This window comes from Centroberyx gerrardi, chromosome 8, assembly GCF_048128805.1.
Source record: "Centroberyx gerrardi isolate f3 chromosome 8, fCenGer3.hap1.cur.20231027, whole genome shotgun sequence".
NCBI lineage: Eukaryota > Metazoa > Chordata > Actinopteri > Beryciformes > Berycidae > Centroberyx > Centroberyx gerrardi.
In genome coordinates this window covers 1,373,884-1,398,595 of record NC_136004.1, presented here as the reverse complement: position 1 = coordinate 1,398,595, position 24,712 = coordinate 1,373,884, and the positions used below count along the sequence as shown (strand labels likewise).

The 24,712-nt window shown below is 40.4% G+C and overlaps 1 protein-coding gene across 1 annotated transcript in view; it reads left to right on the top strand.

Moving 5' to 3' along the window:
• Window positions 1–2,656: 2,656 nt before the first annotated feature.
• Window positions 2,657–24,712, top strand: part of golph3a (golgi phosphoprotein 3a) — a 94,604-nt gene continuing 72,548 nt past the window's right edge. Inside the window, exon 1 of the mRNA XM_078285436.1 lies at window positions 2,657–3,082. Coding sequence (XP_078141562.1) covers window positions 2,873–3,082 — 210 coding nt within the window. The 5' untranslated portion in view covers window positions 2,657–2,872. The remainder of the gene's footprint in view (window positions 3,083–24,712) is intronic.

The window sequence follows — 24,712 nt, the reverse complement described above, 5'->3', positions numbered from 1 at the left end:
ATGTAAGCACCTCCGCACCTTTCAGAGCATGTAAAGACGCTGTGTTATATTCATATAGCTATATAGTCATAAGAATAATGAAAAATGCCATAATATGTGCCATTTTAACTATTAAGACTGCATAGGCCTATTAGCTGTGCAGAATATCAGACACTGTAGCCTATGTCAAATCACCCGATGGCCGCTGCGCCCATCGCCGAGACTTTTAAGGGCAGTACAGTGATTTATGATCGCCCGATGGACATCGCTAATGTTGTCAACAACATTCCATTAACGCTCGATTTTGATTTTGGATGCTGTCGCTCATAAAAAGTATAAACACTAGAGCGATTATAGAACGCATCGAGGTTCAGTCATTTGCTCTCAAGACATGGAGGCAGACAATCATCCAGTTACTTTACGTCGTTACTATAGCTCTAAATAGTAGGCTAGTTACTAAGGTAGTCTTTACTAAGTAACTCAGTAGAGTGCTTCCACTTAAAAACGTCACAGCCTGTATGTCTTCTGGTGATGTCCTCTCGTATAGAAGTCATCACAGAGTATGCTACAATACTGTTATCTACTGTAATCTACTTTTATCTAAAACAAGGTAGCTTTCATTTATTCGGGGTTGAGTCTTTATGGTAAACTAGTACGATCACAGAGGAAGCCTTGATTGATCATGGTCTAAAAAATAAACAGCGGATAGTGCTCACAACACATTGGCAGGTGCTTCAGTTCCCCAATGCACAGCAGTTAACAAAAATGTTCTTACCCTTTTCTTCCATCAGTTCAAAGTAATGCAAATATTCCCAGATTGTGAAGGTTATTGTTGTGTCCGTTCTGAAAGCGAGTCGGAGCCTACAAGCCTCCACCGCCTCCAACCAGCTACTGCAGTCTGCTTTAATAACACCATAATGGAATCTTTTTTTTTACTTGCTCTAACTAGAAATGTAACCATTTGAAAGGAAGATAATAATAGCCTACAGTTTGTAAAAATGACGACTGGGACTATCACCTGTCTGCAGAATAAATAGCATGTCATAACAACATGTTCTTTTTCCCTCTTTCTTTATTAATAAGAAGTTTCATTCAATCTATTTTCTTTATTCTGGTCTCGAGAAATAGCATAGATTGTCCACTCAGTGTACGTTTTAGTGTACAGTCTACACTGTGTTGTCGAATGGGCTTTTGGCTTTTAGGCTTATAAGACAAGACAGGAACGGGAGTATCTGTGTGCGCATACTGCCATCTAGTGGAGTTTTTTTGCACTCATCAGTTTTACATGATTTTGGGGAGTGGGGCTGATATTTTCTCATGGTTTGGACAGAGAAGCTTATGTCCTACTAGCCAGTCATGTTCACGCTTGATTCAGACATTTCAAATGAAATTGTTTCAGGCTATACAGTTGTGACATATTATCAGTGATGGTCCTGCTGCCCAGGAAATTAGTTAGTGTGTAGTGAAAGTACAGGTCTGTAGGAGTGTTTTGACATAGAATTTGTGCTGTTACAATGACAGGTGACCTGTGTAGTGTTTAATCTGTGTAGCCTGTAGTCCAAAAATGACAAATCTCTGTTTAAATGTAGAGGGGAACCTTCAACAAAGTGATTATTGAACATTGTACAGATTGTATAGTTGCATTTTGTTTGTTTGTGTGTGTGTGTGGGGGTGGGGGGGCGGGGGGGGGGGGGGGGGTTGTGCAAAAATATGTTTTTTAGTCCAAATTTGAGTCTTGTGGATTTGTAAAAATTATGCTTTTATTCTGAGAAAATCAGACCGTAAGTCTTATTCTCATTCAGGCAGGCGGAACACAAGTGTGTATTCAACAATGGCGCTTCGGAACTTTCTTCTAAACTCTAGACCTAACAAATGGCAATAAAAAACAAAAAAAAAGTAGGCTATATACAAAACTATAAATAAACTGGGGAAGATTTGTTTATGATGTGGTGGAAAGGGATAAGGAAATACTGCATAAGGTGTGTAGGAGATTAGCAAGAGCTTTTTTTAGCGCTTCCTTGTACGTCATCAGTGATGTCACGTATATAGTTTTGCCTTTACAGGTATTTAAAGTAACGTGTTCTTTTTTATACGTTTTTGCGCTGTTGACACAGTATAAAATGCGTGTTAACAGGTGTTTTGCGTGCTTTTTGCTACTCTCAATGTGGGTTTTTTGGTCATGTCTAGAGGTAAGAAACGCCCGTGTAAACAAGTATTTTGTAACGCGGATTCCGCACCATCGGCCTTCCATACCTCCTCGCATCTTCTCCTCGTTTCCTCCGTGACCTTTGACCGAGGAGTCGAGGAAGAGATGCGAGGCAAGGAGACAAGGAGAAATCGTTACCAAATGGAATGCACCCCTGATGTGTCTGCTCAAGTTAAACTAATGACAATGCCAACCAAGACTGAAATAAAACTTGATTAAATTACGTAATGTCAGCTAAGATCTTTTCTCATAATTACGAGATCATTCATAATTATGAATAACCATAATTCGGAAAAACCGGGCTGATTTTTAAGTGAATGCAATAGGCTACGCTTCCGTAATAATACATATAATAATGTAAATGTACGTATTTGTCCTTGAAACTAGCTTATGTTACCTGGACTCTGTTTGGCTTCAGGTAAGTTTACCTGCTGGCTCAGCCTGGTGCCACATCCACCGCTCGGCGCCATATTAGATGCACAATTGCACATTATCTAACAGCGGACGGCGTAGAGGAGGTAAACAGTAACTCAGTGTGTAACGACAGCAAGGCCATAATAGTCAACACGCAGAATCATCGACAGAACTGTTATATGTGTCAGGATAACTGATTAAGTCTAAAATCTCGGGCAGAAGAGTCCGAGGCGGTTTGTTTTTCGTCGTTGTTTAGCTAGTTAGCCGGTAGCCATGACTTCCTTGACTCAGCGGAGTTCGGGCCTCGTGCAGAGGCGGACCGAGGCCTCACGTAGCGCCGTCGACAAAGAGCGTCCGTCCGGGCAGGAGGACGACGAGCCTCGGCGGGGAGATGAGCAGGACGACGACGATACCGGAGACTCCAAAGAAACACGACTCACTTTGATGGAAGAAGTCCTCCTACTAGGACTGAAGGACCGAGAGGTTAGCAGACAATTACTGGTTCTTAAAGTAACCTTAAAACGCGAAAGCCCGATTAGACGTTTTTAAGTTGTCCAGGTTATATGCTAACCTAGATAGCATTGGTGTCCTGCTTGTAGTACCGGTCTGGTTTGATATAGAGCGTTAGCCACGTTAGCTAACACTAGTAATGGGCTTCGCGTTCAGTGGTTAACGTCGCTCAATTTTGGTAAAGAACAAGTCGAAAAGGTTTTATTTTTTTTCCAGCTAACCCAGTGGTCTGGTTAAACATCATGTTGTCTTTTCACAATCAGTGTTGTGATGTCTGTGTGTCTACATCGAGCCAGCAAGCTACTTAGCCAGCAAGCAAATTGTGACAGCTAAAGCAGGAAGGTTGATAACCCAATGTAGATGTTTGTTTGAAAAGTCCCAAGGCAAGCCGAATACAGTTGCACAGTGGAAGCATTGAACTGATAGTAATTCGGTTCTTCCAGCTAACGTTACCTTATTACTAGCCAGACAGTAGTGGAAGGTATGTATGCACCCAAGTGGTAGGCTACTTAACAAAAGTACAAACCTAATGTACTAGAGGTTTTCTTCTGTGGATTTATGTTCAGAAAGTCAGCACTCTCAAGTGTCCCATCAAACTCAATAGATTGTTAAAGTTTCTCAACCATGACTTACGACTTATCTTCAATCTAGCTAGACCTGTTTGAACAGTACAGATGAATGACTTGTTAGTGGTGACAGCATAAATGGCTGAATTTCGTACTTAAGGTAGATTAATTGTGTTTTTCTGTATTGCAATGTGAATCTGGTCTAAACCAGTCCAGCTGAGCTGTCTTTTCAATAAATATTAGGCCAGCTCCCTTGAAATTCCCTTCAAGGTTCCCTTGAAAAGTGTCTTGTTGAAATGAGGGGCTGGCGCAGGGCTGTGCGCTTATTTTTTTGGCTGGTAGCACTGGTGCTATTACGGTCAAAAATTCTGTAGCATAAAGAAAAAAAATGTAGCGCAGACTAATAAAAACGTATGCAATAATAAACATTTCTCAGGGACGCACTGATATATCTGCAGACCACAGGTTGACAGTGTAGTCTACCTGTGGGGCAGACGGGGGTGGGTGGGGCGACGACTCATTTTCGATATATATTATATGTATGGACTAATATGTCCAGACTTATTTTCAATACATCATGGAACAGGGGCAATATGCATGTCTTTGCATTAGGGTTCGCCGATATATCGGGCCGATATCCGCCTTTTTTTTTGAATATCGGATATCGTCGTGTCCATGTCTTTCCTCTCTGATATGAAAGAGATTATTCTCTAGCTCCCTAATATGAAAGAGGTTACTGTATTCGCCTCCTGGCCTGCCCATTTTGTCTGATTTTGCCCTCTAGTGGCTATTCAGGAAACTGTCACCCTCAACCACTGCCTGTCGGCTCAGCAGCAGCTGAGCTGAGCTCGGTTTGTTGTCACATAACTTGGGAGCAGCTGCTGAGCACCTGCATGGCCGCAGACGAGGTAAATTATCTCAGTTGTAAGCTATAACAATTGACAAAGTGACCAGAACTGAACTTAAGTTTCACATACAATAGAAGTTTAACTCACAAGTCCTTACAATAATCTGTAATTCACTCACTTTGCAAACAGGTAAACGATGGATGGCTAAACTACAGTGAGTTTAGTAGCTCAGCAGCCACACCATTAGCTATAAACATTAGTGTGATCCCTAAAACCTCAATCAAATATTATTTTTCATACTAACGTGTTTATGTGCAAGTGAAGGCTGGTTGCCCTTTCACGGCCGTTTGTTCTTCATGAGATGGTAAATGGTACAGCGCTGGCAGTGCCCATATTAGCTTCTGATTAGCCACAATATCAATATGACATCAGTATGGCGGAGCTACACGGTCCCACTCGTTATAAAGAGCGTTTCTAAAAACTCAGTTTTCAGTCCCGCTAATTATTAGCATTTTTCAACCAGGAAAAAAATGTATTTGACGGATCATCAGCTACCGCGACCGCGTAGCTCCACGTTATCTGACCAGTAAAGTTATTTTGACTCGTCTTACATTAATTAAGAACATGCCGCAATTGCATTAAGCCATAATAACCAAACCTACACCAATCCGGTCACATCACAAATTGTGCTTTTTTTTTTAATACAAAAAAAAAAGAATTTGTTGAGAATGTGGTGAGCATTGGAGACTAAGTAGGAGATGGTAAACAGAAGACATTTTTTTTTAACAAGCGCAGACTAACATAACACTGTCCTAATTGAGGCACAGATTTTTAAATCTAATTTTATTCATTTTTCCATGGCTAAGAGAACCAGAGCACACACATAAGTTTGTTAATATTAATCTCTCCATTTCCTGAATTCCCCCCGCCCCCCAATCATTCCCAACAGGGATGTTTATAGGTGGCTGGGATCTTTTACTTTGATTCCATAAAAGATGATTGCCATTGCCTTTATGATTTCAAGTATTCCTAATGTTATGACAGGATAAACCCAATTTATTGTTATGATTAATAGATTTTTAGATTGAATCAGATATTATGCTATGACAAATCTATTTTTCCCCAAATCTCCCCCCTCCTCCCCACTTTTCATTTGACTTATTTGGGAAACAATAAATGCATAATACATTTTTTTTTTCCAGCTGTTATTAGTATGGGGGCCACTGTGTGCCAGGATCTCAAATAGAACTAGGACTGCAAGCAGTCATGGACGGGGCCGGCAGATGTACCGTAAGAGGAAAAAGAGAGCTACAGCAAAGAAAGCACATTTACTCAGTATTAAATAGGAATTAGGAATGGCTGGTGACTATCATCAGGGGGCATCGGTTAGAATGCCAGTATGAATGAGGAGGCTCAATGAAGTCCAGTGAATGGTTATTTATTTAACACACAATATGGAAAACAAAAGACACACATGGGCTGATGAAGTAGATGATTTCAAGTGGTAGTTATCTGGAAAGCAGACAAAGACAAAGAAAAGAGATCAAAACATTTAACAAACAATGTACATGAACACAATAAATCAAATCAGTTCACTCTTGAAATGAAATGTCCATAATTAAGGATAAGGTAATATTTTGGACAACTTGTAACTAAGGTAGTATTTGGATAACTTGAAAACTAAGGAAGATATGGACATAACGGAACTAAACAGTCAAGAGCAAATGAAATTGACTTAGCAGTACTCATGCACAGAGGTGAACTGATTGCCACCCCATGACAAAGAGAGAGCAGTGCTGCAGCAGCTTAAATAGGGCTGAACAGGTGAGCACAATCAGGTTGATTAGTGGCAGAGACCAAGGTGCTAGTAAGGGGTGCTGAGGAAATAGTAAGTGCACTAAATAGGATGTAAAGGAGAATGAAGTGAGGAGGGCATAAGGGCAGAATTCTACGGAGCCCCTCTGGGGTCATATGGTAGAAAAAAAAACTGTGTAAATCCGTGCGAACGGATTTGTAAACCATGCGTTACACATAGTTTTTTTTTTCTACCATGTGACCCCAGAGGGGCTCCGTAGAATTCAAATAATTTTTAAAAATTCAGTTTTTGAGATAGAACTCTGAAATTTTGTACGTTTCATCTACCAACATAGGAAAATATTTTCTATTTTTTACATGAAGATTGGACATCGAGTAAGCAGCAATTGACCGTGGCTATGTACAGTACCATTTACAGTCAGACATTTTGATAAGCTGTGGGCTCAATTTTTGATTAAATGGAAAACCTCACAATAGTTTTATTTGGGCAGGTCTTATGATGCTCTGTAGTCATTTTCATGTAATTTGTGCAAAGTATGTGGGACTAGTTAGATTTAATTCGTTTTACAGTTTTTAATAAAAACAGAGTGGTGGACTTCATAATTTAGTATAGGTACCAGTGGATGAAAGTTTTGTCTTGTTTGGGCCGATAACATCAGAAAATTACAGAGCTGTAGCATGTATTGTTGATTTGTTATGATCAACAATACATGCTATCAAATATAGATATTTAAAGCCCCTATGTGTAGGATTTGAAAATTGTTGATTTTGGCGACTCCTAGTGGTAGTGCCAAAAAACAACACTGTCAGCACTGTCTTTGCAACCTCGTAGCGGCATTTGCGATACCCCACTTCATACAGCTAGAATATGTAAACAAAATACTGCTGCAGATAACTGTAGCTCAAACATTAGTCCCCATATTATTCCTAATCACAGCATTGTACTATGAAGTAGTTTGCAATTGTGAGAATTCGAGTTAACAGATGGCTGGTAAACTGAGAAAATGTACCAGCCAAAAATATTTTTTACCGGCCATAAAACTGCATCATGCAATATTTCATTTAAAATTATTACTGTAAGTTCTTAGTATGCAAATTCATGTTAAGCCTCACAACTTTTATTCAAATCTTTTTCAATGAAAAATCAACACTAAATAAACAGGCATTACTTTGTTGCACCTTTAACACACACACACACACACACACACACACACATGGGGCTCATGTATCGTTCTGACGCCACCTCTTGCTGAAACGCAGATCCCCTCTGTGACTTTTTCGTTGTCTACCTCTTTGTTTTCATTTTTTCTTTTGGTGATTTAACACCGGCTATGTGTTGCCACATCTGTAAGGTAACAAAGTGTAACTAACGCTCTGTGTTTTTTTTCATGAATAAAAGGATAGACGGATGTTGAAGTTAAATTTTTGGCTTAAATCACTTGGTAGGCTAAACTGCTGTTAGAACCAGTGTTTCTAGGAGCTGCTGCTGAAACGTTGTGGACAGAGCAAGAGAAGCACACAGACACACTGCTGCTTATAATCTTTCTATAATCATTCAGTCATTTACTATAGGCTAATAACTGCTGCGTGTGTGTTTCTCCCCTGGACCATGCCGCCGCTGTAAGAACAAAATCTAGGGGAAACACTGAAGTCTGAGTAATCGTGCTACAGAACAGCCAATATTTTGTTAGTAGGCTGCTTTACTCTTTGATTTGATTCGCTCACGTTATGATAGGTACGGTACAATGACGGTCATATTACCACTGTTATTTATATTAGTCTCAGCTGGTCTAAGCACGTAAACACAGCGATGTAAACCTCGCAGTGTGTTGTGATTCCAAAATAATTTACCGGCCAACTGGCTGGTGACCCCATTTTATTTTTCTGCCAAACCCTAAATTTACCCGCATTTGGTGCTTGGCGGGTGTTAATTTTGGACCCTGTTTGGCGGATTGCTGTCGTTGTGAACAGTCTATCCAACATTTACTATTCTGATGCTAGGAGCTGCAGCTAATGGAAAGTGCTACCGCTAACAAACTACACTAAACACAAATCAAGTAATGTAATCTGAGTATGGAGTTGTATTAAATGTGGCGTTTACGGGTGATCAAGCTGGCAGAAGGCAGGACACCGACATAGGATGTGGGAACCAGACGGCAAATGCGGACTAAACAACGCGATTACAACCCACACACACACTGGAACGCCATGGTTTGCTCACTAATGTAAGTCACTATAGTTTCTTTCCCTTCTGTTGCTCCACTCTGTCGTCAGCCGGCTATGTCCCGACAAGTGAAGCTAATTTGCTAGGTTAGGTTACATAGCTTAGTAGCTGTACAGGTAGCTGACTACACAAATAAACTTTGCCATTACACATAACCGCAGATATAAACCACAATGGTCCTAAAAAAATTGTTAAAAGCTTCGGTAACACAATTTGAGACCCTTATTGGTATTTCACATACATGTGTAGGAGAAAGCCAGCTGCACGTCGGTCTTAAACTTTTTCAGCTCCTGGAGCCGAGTGCACCAGCTGGGCGGAAAAAAGTAGGTCTTAACTCTTACGCCGGTCTTAGCTACGTCCGACTTTGTGATTTGAATTTACACCGAGTGCACCAAGCCTGACTGACCACGGTCGTAGCCGCGTCCACGTGAATACACGCGAAGCGATGATTGTTGCCAAGCAACACACTTCTATCCAAAGCGAACTCTAACTGAAAGATATGGATAACGCAAACCCAAAGAAAAGAAAACTAAATTTTACTGATAGAGAAATAAGAAAACTTATAGAGTTGTATGCAGAGCATAGAAACGTTCTCACAGCTAAATTTAACAACACCAACACAAACAAACAAAAACTATCAGCATGGAAATCGATCACCAGTGCAATCAATAACGAATGCGATGGGGGACTGCGGACAGTTGAAGAGGTCAGAAAGAAATGGAAAGATCTTTTATCAAAAGCCAAAAAGGATTCATCAGCTCTTAAAAACCCGCCGACAGGGGGAGGTCCTTCACCAAAAACGTCTATTTATAGCAGTATCATCATTGATATTTTTGGAGAAGATTCCCCCGCTTTTACAGGATTGAACGGCATTGATAGTTCAGAGCTGTCAGCGCCAACGGTTGAAGTGGATGACTCGGACAGCGCAGATCATGATGTGACAGCTGTCAGTATGAGTGGTAGGTCATTAATAGAGTAACGTTACCCTAAGAAATGACTTTATTCCTACAGCTAGGCCAGGCCTACATTGTTACAATTAAGTGCTACAAATAACCTTAAAATACAATGTTGCGATTTTACAGACTCAAACGACCTCCCGAGAGAAGAGGAAAGCCCCACAGCATGTCCCACACCCCAAACGATGACGCAGGAGGAATCCCAAAATAGCTCTACGCCCACACCCCCAAAACGAAAGAAGGTTTTTGCGGAGCTGCAGCGCATCCTTGTGGAAAAGGAAATCCTTCGTGTGGAGACCGAGACTGCCAAACTCAAAGCAGAACATGAGAAGTTGGAGCTCGAAAAAGAAAAACTAAAACTGGAAATTAAACTTCTTGAGAGACAGCAGCACAGATATAACTTCTCAGAACAAGACAATGTGTCATTCACCATTCTTTAGTGAAAACAATTGATTTTTTTTGTTTTCTATTTACTTTCTCCTCTCTCAATTTCATGTTAATAGTTCTCCAAATGTTTGTCCACGATGTCATGAAATATGCGTAACATTTCTATGCCAAATTCAGCTCTAAATATGATAGACGTAGGCCATTTAATAGTATAATTAATAATAATAATAATAATAATAATAATAATAGTATTAGTACTAATAATAATAATAATAGTATAAATATAATTTATATTTATAGGTAGGCTATAATTCAGAGCCGAATTGTAATGAACTGTAAGTTATTGATGTATGAGATTGCTTTTACTGTTGTTATGTTTCTTATGTTTATATATTTGTTGTTTAAATAAAATAGGCTATAAAAAGACCTAATAAAAATATGTGATCACAAAGGTGAGCTAATTAAAAGATCGACTAGCTGTTTATTAAATGCAAAAAAACAACAACATGAGAATGAATTTAAACCATTTGAAACAACAATGTTAGATTATAAGCGTTCATTTTACAAATATTTTACTGACAGTGCAGTAATTCTTTTACAACATGTTCTAGGCCCTATAAGTTGTTTATGATATGATTGCGGACAAGTCGTCCACCGATATCTTCCGGGATGACAGGAGCAGCGGGGTTCTCATCCGCCTCCAGCACCACTTCTCCTTGCCTCGGAAGGGGGATTCTCTTTTGAACACAAATGTTGTGCAGCACCACAGTAGCAGCAATGATGACACAGACGCGTTCAGGATGCATTCGCATTTCACTGTGGAGGCAGTGAAACCTAAAAAACAAGCATCAAATATAGGCTAGTCAATACCATTTCACAATATAGGCATAACTTCATTTAGTTATAGCCTAAGTCAAGTTTATTTATATTGCCCTTTATCATAAGCATGTCTCAAAGGGCTTTACCATATATATCAGGGCAAAAAAAAACAAAAAAAAACTACATCACTATAGACGCTATAGACTATACACATTGCATATACCATACTGGTCTTTTTTATTTTTGTTAATGGTGTTTATGCCCATAAACTCGTTACTAACCTACGTTTGAGCACTCCAATGCAGCGCTCAACAATATTCCTCGTTGTTGCATGCTTTGTGTTGTAGTTGCGCTCTTGTGCAGTTCTTGCTGCGATGACAGGTGTCATTAGCCACCGCTTCAGTGGGTATCCACTATCTCCGAGGAGAAGACCATTCACTCTCCCTGCCTCAAATTCCCGATGAAGGGCACTCTCTCTGAGAATGCGAGCATCATGGGTCGACCCAGGCCATCTTGCAACGAGGTCGACAATGGCCATGTCCGAGTTGCAGACAATTTGTACATTAATTGAATGGAAACCCTTTCGATTAACATACAAATATTCATAGTCAGAGGGGGCTTGGAGACGAACGTGAGTACCATCAATGCACCCGACAATACCAGGTAGTCCTGATTTTAAATAGAAGTCCTGCTTGGTCTTTGCTGCTTCTTCTTGGGTGGGTAGGTGAATATAATGCCTGAGGCGGCGTTGGAGAGCCAAGGACACTCTTCTAATAACCCGGCATGCTGTTGTCCGATGTACATTAATCATATCTCCCACAGTATTTTGAAAGGCCCCGTTTGCATAAAATCTGAGCGCAATCAGCACCTGCAGGGTGGGGGACAGCGCCGCGTTTCTGTCCGTTACATGCTGTAGTTGAGGGGAGAGCCCTTCGATTAGCTCAAAGAGGGCTTGCCTGCCAAAGCGAAACCTCTCAATCAGCTCACTGTCTGAATAGATGTCCAGTGGGTTTGTCCGATCACGGACGACTCTTTCTCGTCTTAATGCCCTTTCGTTATTTATCCTGTAAACAAGACGCGCTGCCATCCTTGTTTTTCTTTTCAGGTTGTGTGATCATTATTTTTCCATTACCGTTATTTTTTCATATTCCATTATTACCATGGATACTAGTCGGACTTTCCAATTTACACCTGCTCCATACTAGGCGTAAAAGTTACACCCAGGCGCAACACATACAGGGCTTAAGTCTAAATGGTGCACTAGTCATAACCTTAAGTTGGTCATAACTTTCAGTTCTAAGTCGGACGTAACGTTACACCTAGGCGTACGCCCAGCTGGTGCACTCGGCTCCTGGAGCTCTCCGAAGAGTGAACGCCCGGCCGCGGTTAACTCTGGTTGGTCTGACACCGTGCTTTGTCACGCTTCTTCGTAGCTCTTTTAGCCTCTTATAGAACTAGTGCTGGGTGCCGATGGTTCCGTGAGGCTCCCGGGGTTTGGTGACCACAGTCACTGTGTTCCGGAGGTGCTGGTAACGGGCACTTCAAGCCGATCGATCTGTGGGGCGACCAAGAGCTCCAGGTCTCACGCTGCCTGCCCTCTCCCTCTTAGCTGTTTTAGCCTCTTCATATTGATTAGTTTCATGCTGTTGAATCGAAGCAACTAGTCTGCAATCAAACTGCCTCTGTTTTGTTCTTGGTTTGGTTGAGGCGCCATCTTTCTGCTGTAAGTCAGTACGGCCAGTTGCCACGGTCCGGGGACAGAGAGAATGAACAGAATGAAAGCAACACATTGACTAAACCAATTTTCTCCTCTATGGTTTCATTTTTCTACTGACAAACGTTTATGGTATAAAAATTAATTTGAGGATGATATAATCAAATACAAATTCTACACATAGGGGCTTTAAATAAATACACGTATATCCCTGTGGAAAAATTAATTAAATGGATATGCTTTGTTCTCTGTGCTTTATATTTTTGTACTTATTTTGCTCACAAATCACAGCTTTAATTAGTTTATTGTTTTATTTATTTTAATTTATCATTTTTAATATTTTCTCATTTTTAGCCTTTGCATTGAATTATTTAACTATGTGTCTGTTTAGGATATTTTATTCAATCATGCACATATTTAGGCTATTAATCTATTTACCCATTTTCTGATTCTCCTTTTTAGAATTTTCCTTTCCTTCCATTTCCTATTTTATTGCTCCAACATTATGAGATGGGTGTGGCTAAAATGCTAGTTGGGTCTGACCATAGGCTGGTTTGACTAGATGAGTCTGCGACCGCATTCCAATCGGCCATCAGGGAGCCTTGAAGGACACTGCACAAGCAAAAAGACAAACTTTCACCAAGCTGCCATAACTTCTAGGTAGTAGATAAACGCGCTTTGTAGAGTTGTGTAGTATTCAAAACATTGACATCTGTATTCCCAGTGCCAGGATCTTATCCCTGGGTAACTTCTCCACAAAAATGTTTCCATGCTGGGTGCCATCGGGTTGATACCTATTTTTTTTTAACGTAGCCTGAGTCAGGCAAATTATTGCACGGTGAGACAAAAAGTCTTAATATTTACGTCATTATCTCCTAGATTTGCCATACTTGTTCTACACGTCGCCAACCGTCACTACAATAGCAAGCAGATGCTGCCTTCAAATGTGTGTGCTGGGCTACTGCCAAAGCTGTGCTCCTAAATATTTCATTAATATTTCATTTAAAACAAAAAATTTATTATTTAATTAATTATTAAATTATCACACAATATATGAGACAGTACTGTATAATCATACAGTTAAGTCAGTTAAGTCTACATCGTAACAGTAATTATATGTAATTATAAGCTAATCATAATATATTGAAATAAAAAAAATAAAAAAATAGAATATTTTCACAACTAACATGACAGGGTAGGGTCAATCAAGTTGGAGCTGTGTGAAGGGGCGGAACGCCGTTTACTGCGCATGGTGTTTGTAAACATGGGACATGCTGCACCGTGCAGGTGGTGCAGGCTGATCTAGTTCTTATTTGCCGTTTTCACGGAAGAATTGGACTTTGGGATTAATTATATGGATATGCAGAAGCAATGGCTAAAGCGGGAGAGGACAACAAGATGCGGCTGAAGAGTGAACTGATCTCGGTTTACGGTTTCAGCATGGCGAACATGCATAGCCGATAAGACAGTTGAGGAGGGAGCTGGATCGTGGCCAAACCTTAACCGGAGTGCCAGCATGATTCAATATTTGTTGTCTCCACATCAAGGATCAAAAATTAATTATCCACACGGAGAGGAGGATAGGTGCAGGAACACAAAACCAAGCGGTTTTCAGCTGGCAGCAGATATCTATTATCTAACCCGAATCGCGACATTCCGGCCAGGAGAAATGTCGCGATCAACCGTGACAAGTCTTCTGATGGTGAGTCATACTGTTTATTTATTTTGCCTAGTCTGCCTGCTTTGTGGTGCAGAAAGTGCTTAGATTTGACTTGACTTGGTTTATTGGTGTATTGATCATTATATTGTGGTGTGTGGCCATGACCGCTGGATTAGGCTGCTAAAGTTAGGTTAGCAGAGACGTGATGCGGTTTCTTGGTATGCTCTAAGGACCTTTCCGTGGCGGCTGAATGTAGGTACTGTTATAAGCTCACCTGTTGTTTATTGAGCATCCAGTGTCTCAGCAGGACGTCCCCCAGAGACAATCTCTCCTTCTCTCTCTTTCTCTCTATTTGAACGGTCGGGTTGGTTGTGATACAGCGATCTCGTATCAGATTATCCAAACTGACCTAAGGCATTTTCAAAAATGGATTTCCTCAACAATGGCTTACTTTTAGTATTATTATTATTATTATTATTATTATTATTATTATTATTATTATTATTATTATTTTTAATGTTATTTTTATTGTAGTACATCTTAGTAATACACAAAGCTCTATACAGGTGTCTATTTCGTTGTTTCATCTCCACTTTAAATGGCATTAAAAAGTCTGAGATTAGATTCCCAGAGGTCTTAAATATTTTCTTTATCATTTTAGCAATACTCAGTAATATTTTACTGGCTTGTTGCACAAAATAACCATAATATATCAGCGGGGCAGTTTGAAAGTGTTGTTGATCAATGCCAGTCACTCCACTGTTACCTCAATGTTACCTAAACAAGCAACCACAGCAGAACGAACTGCAGTAAGCTTAAAAAGCCTGCAGTAAGAAAGCTGCTCCAAAACCAGAGTGAATATTGCTGCAAAGGTGGAGGAGCTTAGGACTCTGAAAACAAGAGCGATGTGGAGTTGGCCTTACGTTTATTGGACAGATAAGCAATTTATTATGTAGCTAAAGTTAGCGACACATGCCAAATGGCAAACGTTAGCTCCAGTGTTTCCCCTGTATTTTTTTCTGACAGCGCAGGGGGTTGACGCTTTTTTCACGACCATATGTCGCTAATTGTTATTTCGACCATAAAGATGCGTCTCGGCAGAAATACATTTGATTAAAAATAAAATCTAGCAGATTTTCAGCAGCGGCGGTGCTACTGAATGACTCCACTGCGCATAAATATCTGTCAAGCAATATGATAACAAACCTGTTGCTAGTAAGCGGCGAAAGGATATAGTTGGTTAGCGTTAGCTAGCTTGAGCTGCTAGACCTCTGGGTTAGCTGATAACAGAGCATCACTAGCTATTAATTCCATCTGTTACTTGACTTCATGATAGTTCTGTAACTGTGGGATGTTTTAAACATTTATAACAGTGTGCAATGGGATATGTTTCCTCTTCACTTGACATGCTGAACTGTAACACTACTTGCTAGGGGTGTAACGGTTCACAAAATTCACGGTGCGGTTCGATACAACACAGTGGTGTCATGGTTCGGTACGTTTTCGATACAGCAAAAAAGTAGACATGCCAGAGAAATTTCCTTGATTTAAAACATTTTAATTTATTAAAACTAACATCATAAAGTATGATTTTTGTTTTACTTGGAACACAATGATTGAGCTATACCTGACCCATCTTCTGGGGTGTCTTCTTAGCAGCAAATAAAACAAAAACAGCTCCTTACAAAAAATAAAATGTAGTATTGTAGTAGTTATAAACAAATACAAACAAAAGAAACAATTCTGTTTTTATATGTAACTCAGTATGTTTTTACTCAATTTATTATTTTTTTTCAGAAAGATGAGAATGTCCACATTTTCTGTAGAGAGCACAGATCTGCTTGATGTCACGTGCAGTGGAAAATACCCTGCCATTGTCAGTAGTCACAGGAATAGTTACATTAGCTCGCTCCAACTTCTACTGCTTCTGTCATCCCTTTGGATGACTGTTCTTAGGGGTGTGACTCTCAAGGGGGCGTGCCTGAAGAACGGGGCTTTTCATCTCCCACTCAGCGGTAAGGTAATGTGCCGTTACAGTCCGATAACTTTGTGTAGCCCTTGACGTCCAGCCGTCTGTGGTCAGAGTACCAAGTGGTACTACCAAAAGCGAGTCGAGTTGATTTGAGCCGGTATCATGCGGTGGAAAAGCGCCTTTAGCGTAACGTGCCGGCTGGTGTGCCTCACTGGAGTAGGGAATGTTTTTGTTTGGGGGAGGGAGGGGCAGACAGTACATTGCCTGTTACGTCGTAACAGGCCTTGTTGAGTGCAGTGGCACTGAAACATTGTATTTCACACAATTTAAGCTAGGCTATATTTTATTTTCCAAATGTAATAGGATTATTCCAACAAATCGTTCAGTTTGTAATGTGTACTGAACCGAAAGCCCATCAAGACTGTGCTTGGTTTTGCTTTCACATACTACTTTTGTGTAACCTTAATGGTTTGACCAGTTACGGCTCGGAGTGGCATTAAAATGTCTTAAAAGTGCTATTAAAAAGGTCTTAAAAAACATTAAATTCAATTTGCTGATACCTGCAGATACCTTGTTTACGCTGATGTCCACAGAAAGCAAGCGTTTCCACTTGTCTGCCAAATATGCAAACACAGTAATCATTTATGTAACATAACAACATTACAATAGGGTTCTACTGTATGAGCAAAATGCGAATTTAGGGGCACCGGTGTGAGAGTAGGGATGCAGTGATTAAGCGATGTCACTATTAGCCACACTTTAAAACGCCACACAACGCTTTCTAATGCAGTGATGTAAATAGGTACGCGCCCTGCGTCTCTGACGCATTAAAATCCGAAAGGACGCAGTAAACTCACTATCGACGTGTCCAGGGGACGCACCCTATTTTTTCCTAGAAAATAGTCTCAATCATCGCGGGAGAGACTTAATGCCCTTGCTGGGCCTGCATCCAATGTTACTTTCGCCGCACAGATTTCATTTCAACAAGGCTACAAACTTGGTAATTGGTAAATAAACTCACGTGGATGCTGTATTCACTCATGTCGATGATGACCCGATGATGCTTTACCGTCCAGGGGACGCGCCGTGTTGAAAAAAAAAAAAAAAAATTCCACCGGCCGCCATTTTCTCACCGTCTGCGCATATATCTCGCGCATATCTCCCGTTTTGTTCAGTCTCAATGAGTGAAAGGAAAACATTTTAAAATGCCACCAAAGAAAAAGACAAACTATTGCAGGTAGGGATATACCCGAATACGTTATTCGGGAAAGCACAGATAGGCTAATGCGATGGAAACAGATATTTCTTCAACCCGAAGTTGCTCGTTATTATTCGGGGAAAAAAGGCCATGATTGACATGTCTGTGCGTCAGCCACTATGTTTCTTCAAATCGATTCATATCATTGTGGATGGCCACAAGATAAAAATGCCCATTCTGTTTGCAACATAGGACTTTGATTTCACTAACTAGTCGTTTCATTTACTACACATTAGAGGTCTGCAACCCGACCCGAACCCGACGGGACCCGAGACTGTAACGCGCTTGGTCGTGTCTTAGCTTACATTAGCTTTGTGCTTGTTAGCTTTAGGGAAGTAGGCTAACGTAACTCCTGGATAGCATGACAGAGCTAGACGACGTCAGTATTGGGTAGACTGGGAGTAGTTGGTAGTAGCCTACTCAACCTGTTGCTGTAACTCAGTCTCAGTAAAAAAAACAAGGAGCGCCACCCAGTGACTTAATCTGTTACTGCAACCAAACAATGTTCCAAAAGCATAGTAGGCATATTTGCCTACTATGCTACTACTGCCTACTTCTCTCTCTCTCTCTCTCTCTCTCTCTCTCTCTCTCTCTCTCTCTCTCTCTCTCTCTCTCTCTCTCTCTCTCTCTCTCTCTCACATTGCCAAAGCAAGTGTGAAATAAAAACAAAAAATGTACGTACAATTAAAGATATACTAGAATAAAGAAATGTGTAACCAGAGCTGTGTAACATTGCAATCAAATATATAAATAGGAGTAGGTAAAATTAACTTAAAAATACAAACAGAAAAATTGTGCTTTTGCTGTTAAAAAAAAATATATTATTGGGGACTCACTCAATTTCCCTGGGACCCACTCAAATTACCACCTGTGGGTCCCGGGGACTCACTACATTGAAAACCTATTTACATCACTGCTAATGGTAAGCATTTTAGAAGCTGCTGTATCTCCGTCTGCGATTCTGTACTCAATGTTCAATGCAGCCTCACATTCGCACAAGACTGGGCCTGTCAAGCTTCTCACAAGAGCGAATCACTGTTTGTGTGGAGGGTACATTAGCTAACAGAGAGGAGACAACATCCCAGCTTTTTATCCACCAAAAAACGCCTTAAATCAGCACTGTGGAAGCATTTTGGATTCCTACAAAATGACCGGGGTTTGTTGAAGAAGACTGATATCCAATTTGCAAAGCTGCCGATGAAAAGCAGCTACCAATGGCTCAAACACATCGAACTTACTTAGACATGTTCCAGATCACCATCCATCCTTGTATGATCAAGACAATGTAATAAAAGTAAATTGAAACAGGTTTAACTTGTACGTAAACCAACATCAGGAAAGCAGAAATGGAAGTATTGTAGCGCCCATCATTACTTTACATGCATTAAATTTTATAAAAGCTCAAAATGGCATGACGTAATCTAGTCCAAAGGTATTCCAGCGTTTCTTCTCAGCAGTGTGTCTTCCATTCGCAGGGCTGAATCAGCTCGTTTGGTGCAATTATTGACTTCCTGTTTGCATCTGTATCAGGCTAGGTGGAAAAAACGAACCTATTGCACACAAGTCTAATTTTTTTTTTTAAATTTATCTCCAAAGGCAGTTACTGTATTATTTCACTTTCAAATGGCAACTATTGTGAATTCTAAAAAGCAACTAGGCTACATACTTTTTCCCACTGTATTTACATTTTAATATAGAGTACGTTATTTTTTTGCAGAACCATAAGAAATGTTGTGAAAAATACAATAAAATCTGTAATTATAAAACGCTCATTTGATTTTCCCTGTCATTAGCGCATAACAATTGTGAAACCGTGATTTTTTTCTTCACTAGTATTACCATAAAAAGCTCAAACCGTTGCCACCTGTGGCCTGGCTCTGTGCAATGATTGGGCAGATGGCAGACAGATGGGGACACAGACATTCATGACTAGTTTGTGCTCCTAGACTTTGCTGTGTGCGCCTATGTATGTTTTTTCAACTTACAAAACTGGCAAAAAGCTTACCGTAGTATTCAGGCTAAACAGTAAACATCCCCATATTAGCTCTGCTAATGCTAACTAGCCACCGTTAGAAGCTACTTAGCACTTTTAGCAATCATAACCACAGCAAACAATGTATTACATTGCTGGCCACAACAAAGCATTAGGTTACTACTGAGTAATCACTAATCAGCTGCGCTCTTGTTCCTATTGGCTTTTGGTTTATCTTTGGGATCCTGGAGAAAGTTTCAAGCATCCCCTTGTCACTAGGGTTGGGTACCGATACCCGGCACCACTATGGCACCGGTTCCTATACAACCGGTACCTACTGGACCGAAATGCAACGCAGATTTCGGTGCCTCATTTCGGTGTCATGCCTGAGCTACCGGTTGAAATATCCACCCTCCGGTGCTCCGAAACCGCCACACGCACCTTCATTAACGTTTTTGTTTGGAGCGCACTGCTTGAAATCCACTGTATTTTTCTGGTATGACGCGACTGCCGCTTTCCTCTCCAGTGCGACTCACCTTCCAACTTTTGTTTGAAAGCCAAACAGCGCTGCTCGTCAATGTCACATTTTGGTTGCTTAGCCAATCAGATAAAAGAAGATGCGGGTTGTTTTCATTACCAATAACGTATGGAGTAGATATATAGGCCTAGCTATTAGGAATTCTTCTCGCAACCAGTCACAGTCGCTTATATCTTACGCCAATATCTTACGAGTCCTGCGTTGTGTCTACACTGGTTCAGTTGTAGTTGCATTTTAGCTGCGCATTCAAAAGCGTGAAAACAACAACAAAGCTTCAAAATACACTAGCAGAAATTGAAATACATCATTGATATGGCAAATAAGCCTATATGTAGGCTATATCAACACAAAAGTCATTGAATACGTAATTAAATTTTTTCCAGAATGCAGCATCAGTGCATCAGTCCATGATTAATACTTATAATTGAAACCAAAAGGAATAAGGAGACCATCATTCTCAGCTATTGTCTAGATTATAGGCTTTGCCACCCAAGCAAAGACACCAACAGACCGCATCAGCATTACAACCTGTCTGCATCTAATAACCTAATGTAGAAAACAACACCATACTTCAAAACCTCATCTTTGTAATAAAAGCAACACAACCAAATAAGTGTCTGTGTATACAATATATACAGGGGGAAACTGAGGCGTAGCCATTACTTTATTATATAAAATATTATAGGCACGTCGCCAAACGCACTTGAGTACTCAACGAATAATCCAAGTAAAAGGATATTGAGGTATCTTTGATAGATTTGGAGTGATTAACATTTAAACTATTTTTTTCCCCATTTTTCAGCTACTGCCACATCACAAAATCAAGTAACTGCTAGAGCACAACTAATAAAGAGCGAAGAACTATTGTTCTCCTGTTTACTTATTATTATTCTTCCGGACAGACTTTTGCCCATTAATGCGGCTTAAACCGTTTGAGCTATTGACGCGGTTCAAACTCTAAAATGTTCAGCATGTTCGGGAATAGTGTGCTATTACTTTTCCAAGCATTCTGATGTTTACTTTTTCTGCAATTTACGTTTAAACATATTTTTCCCCATAGAAATGAATAGAGAATGTTGAGCCTGCTAGAGTGGTGATGTCATCACACACTAGAGGCTGTGATTTTTCCTAAATATTCCAAGTTGTGAAACTGTGGTAGCTCCCACATTTTTCATCCTACATACACACATCAAACTGTTCTGCTACTTCTTGTGCCATTCACAGTGCCAATATCCAAGTCATGGCATTTATAGTTTTTGAGTTACGAACGTTTGTTTAACACTAGTGCAAAACTGTGTTTTACAGCACTTCTCTCTCAGTTCAGCAGCTGTGTCCTGTACAGATTTTTGAACTGCCACTATTCCCCCAATTTTCACACCACATACATATATTTTACATCAAACTGTTCACACATTTCTTCTCTCTCACAATGTAAATATCTAAGTGATGGGATATGTCGTTTTTGAGTTAGGCATGTTTGTTCAACACTAGTGCAATACTATGTGTGTCTGTTTTCAACAGATCTACATAGACATATTACACACCAAAATGTTCTCCTACTTCTTCTGTCTCTGACAATGTAAATATCTAAGTGATAGCATTTGTAGTTTTTGAGCTATGGACGTTTGTTTCAGAGTCTCAGTCTCCACACAGCCTTTTCTTTTTTTTTCCCCATATATGTGTGCAGAGTGTGTGATTAGGGATCAAGTACACCATTTCACTTGAATTAGGAAAAAAAGCATTTAATTATAAGGCGCCTAGAGACTGGAACAACCTACCAACTTCTCTGAAATCTCTGCAGTATTTAGGTTCATTTAAAAATGCTCTTATCACTCACCTCAGAACAGACCGCTCCTGTTAACTGTCACTATTTACTGTTGTTATAATACGGGTGTGGGTGTCACATACGGGTGTGGGTGTTCAAATCCCGTGGGTAACACGGTCTCCTCACACCACCAAACTTGTGGTTTGGGAAGTTTTCCCTTGTCTTCTCTTTGTGGAGTTTGTAAGTTTGCCCTATGTTTGCAGTAGATGGTTCTAAATCAGTTAGCAGAGAATAGTATTGCAGGCTGTTTTTGACAAAATCATATTCTTCGACATTAGACCAACAAATATCTCTAAAATGCATCAGCTTTTCAAGCTATACGCTCGTAACTAATCATAATGTCTTAAGTTTCAAATTTTTTGACAAATTACCATATTGTGCTTGGACGCCGCAATTGCCGCTTGCGGCTATATTGGCAATTATTTTGCTTCCTCCATTTCCTCTTCTCCCCTAAAAGTATCTGGATCTCATAAAACCGTAAGAGCTACAGCAACCAAACTTGGCAGATAGGTCCAAAGTCTCAGCTGCTACTAAGGCATCAAAACCCACGTCAATTGGCCTCATGGTGGCGCAATAACAAGCAACTTCACGTTTTGGTCTATAACTTCTGAACCGTAAATCGTAAAGAACAACAAAAACAAGTACTACTACCACAACTAACACTACTACTGCAACTTAGAAGTCCTACTACTGCTGCTGCTGCTGCTACTACTACTACTACTACTACTGTTGCTACTTCAATTGGTACTAATACTGCTACCATTTTAAACTACTAATTCAACTACTCCAAACACTTAAACTACTACTACTATTACTGTTGTACTGCTACTGCTGCTACTACGGCTACTACTGCTACTACTACCACTATTGCTACTTTTACTGTTTCTAATACTGGTAGTCCAAATACTACTACTGATAGAAGGCTTCTCGCCTTTCTCTGCAAACACTGTCGGCAGAGCTCCCCCTGGTGTCCTATTCACGACACTGTTTATTCTGCCTGTACTGTAGTATCGTGTTTATGGCGCCAGGGGGAGCCCCACATGACACTGTTGATTCTCCCTGTACTGTTGTGTCATGTTTATGACACCAGGGGGAGCTCTACTGACATTGTACCCTTAACATTGAAGGCTTGTATTCAGTCATTTCTTATAGTCACTGCCACCTAATTATTCTAAAGTTTTTCTGAAGTGATCCAGTCATTTGCTGTAGTCAAATATGACCATCTACAGTAGGGCTGCACGATATATCGTTTCAGCATCGTCATCGCGATGTGCGCATGCGCAATAGTCACATCGCAGGACATGCGATGTCAAGTAAGGCAAATTAACGCAAACACGTCATGCTACAACTTTTTTGCTGCTTGATACAAAACGAAAACTCACACGGTTCTCATTTTCCATGACTAACCTACAAGAGAAGTCTGATATAACATAATTTACTCCGATTTAAGGGTTTGTTATAAGAGTAGCGTATGTTACCTTTCCAGCTTTCGCGGCTCCGAACCGTAGTTGGGAAGCCTCTGGTGTTGTGCTAGCCTACTTTAGCTTAGCCTGGCTCATAGCTGGTAACAAGCTTTTTACTAAGAGTCCGGACCAACTCTGCAGTGGAGAACTGGCACTTTATTTCGGTACAGCAGCGAACATAATGCACGGCCTCTTGGTGACGTTCTAAGCTCTTTTCCCGCTAACTTTACTCACTTAGCATCCTCAAGGAAACTATAAAAGAAGGAAGGGTCATTACGTCATGTGACAGCATTCAAATTTTGCATTGGTGCCAGACTTTGGTGCCACTTCTATTTAAGTTAATGGGGCGGGCATGGCAAGTCCGACTATAACCCATCATATCTGTGTTGTTTCACCTTTGACTGAAAAATGCTTCCACAAAATAAAAAAAAACACATTACGTGATGTTGACTGACGTTTTTTATCTAAATGTGCGCGTTTGTTTTCCTTGTTATTGGTCTCCAAACAGATCACGGCTCTGCCCAGCAGCTGCATATAGCTCAACTCAAGCCCCTGTTTGGTCCAAGATAGCTACATCATGATACATGACCAAATGGGGCAGGTCCGACCTATTATCGCTGACCAGACTGCAATTATAACCAGATCAATTTATTAATGGCTCTGATTATAACTGGCTGGACTCAATGATATGGCCTGTCAGAGTTAGGTAAATATCCTTAAGCCAAACTAGGACTTGACCGTATGCTACAATGCCTTGCAGTTTGCCTCAGTGATTTACATTCGTACTAGTCATCTAGCCTATATTATTAGCTAGCACACACATAAGTCATGATGACAACGATTAAGCTAGAGAGGCTGTAACATTTGCTATCACTCACCAACACCACAGCTCCCTGACTGAAAAAATAATGCAAGTTCTTCAAACCCTGTCTGTTTCTTTTACACCTTCACGAGGATTATTTCTTACTAACGTTAACGGTTTTTAACGGTTTAAAAACCGGATGTCTCAACAGAGGAGATGGCGATCCCATTCACCTCAACGTCGGCCGAACTGAAAGTTTTCACACTTGGCACCAATGTGCGTGCACGCGCTACACAGTGACGTAATGACCCTTCCTTCTTTTATAGTTTCCTTGAGCATCCTGCAACTCACTCTGGCTGCGGCTAAAAACACACTCACTTCCTACTACGTCACCCGCGCAGGTTACCCACAAGGCCACCTTCTTAAAGGGGCAAGCTTGATAGAGCTATTCACGTCATTTGGTGAAAATTCCTGTATTTTTTCATATCGCAATATATATCGCAGAAAAAAAAAATATTGCAATGTACATTTTTTCCAATATCGTGCAGCCCTAATCTACAGTGTATTTCACTGTGTAACATACACACATCTCTACTACTCCTGCTATTGCTACTACTGCTGCTGCTACTGCTACTGCTACTACTACTACTACCACTAGTGCTACTTGTTTCTAATACTGAGAGTCCAAATACTACTACTACTGCTAATTGTATTACTTCTCCTCCTGATATTACAACTGCTGCTTTTACTACAACCCATAATACTAATGCCCATAAAACTAAAC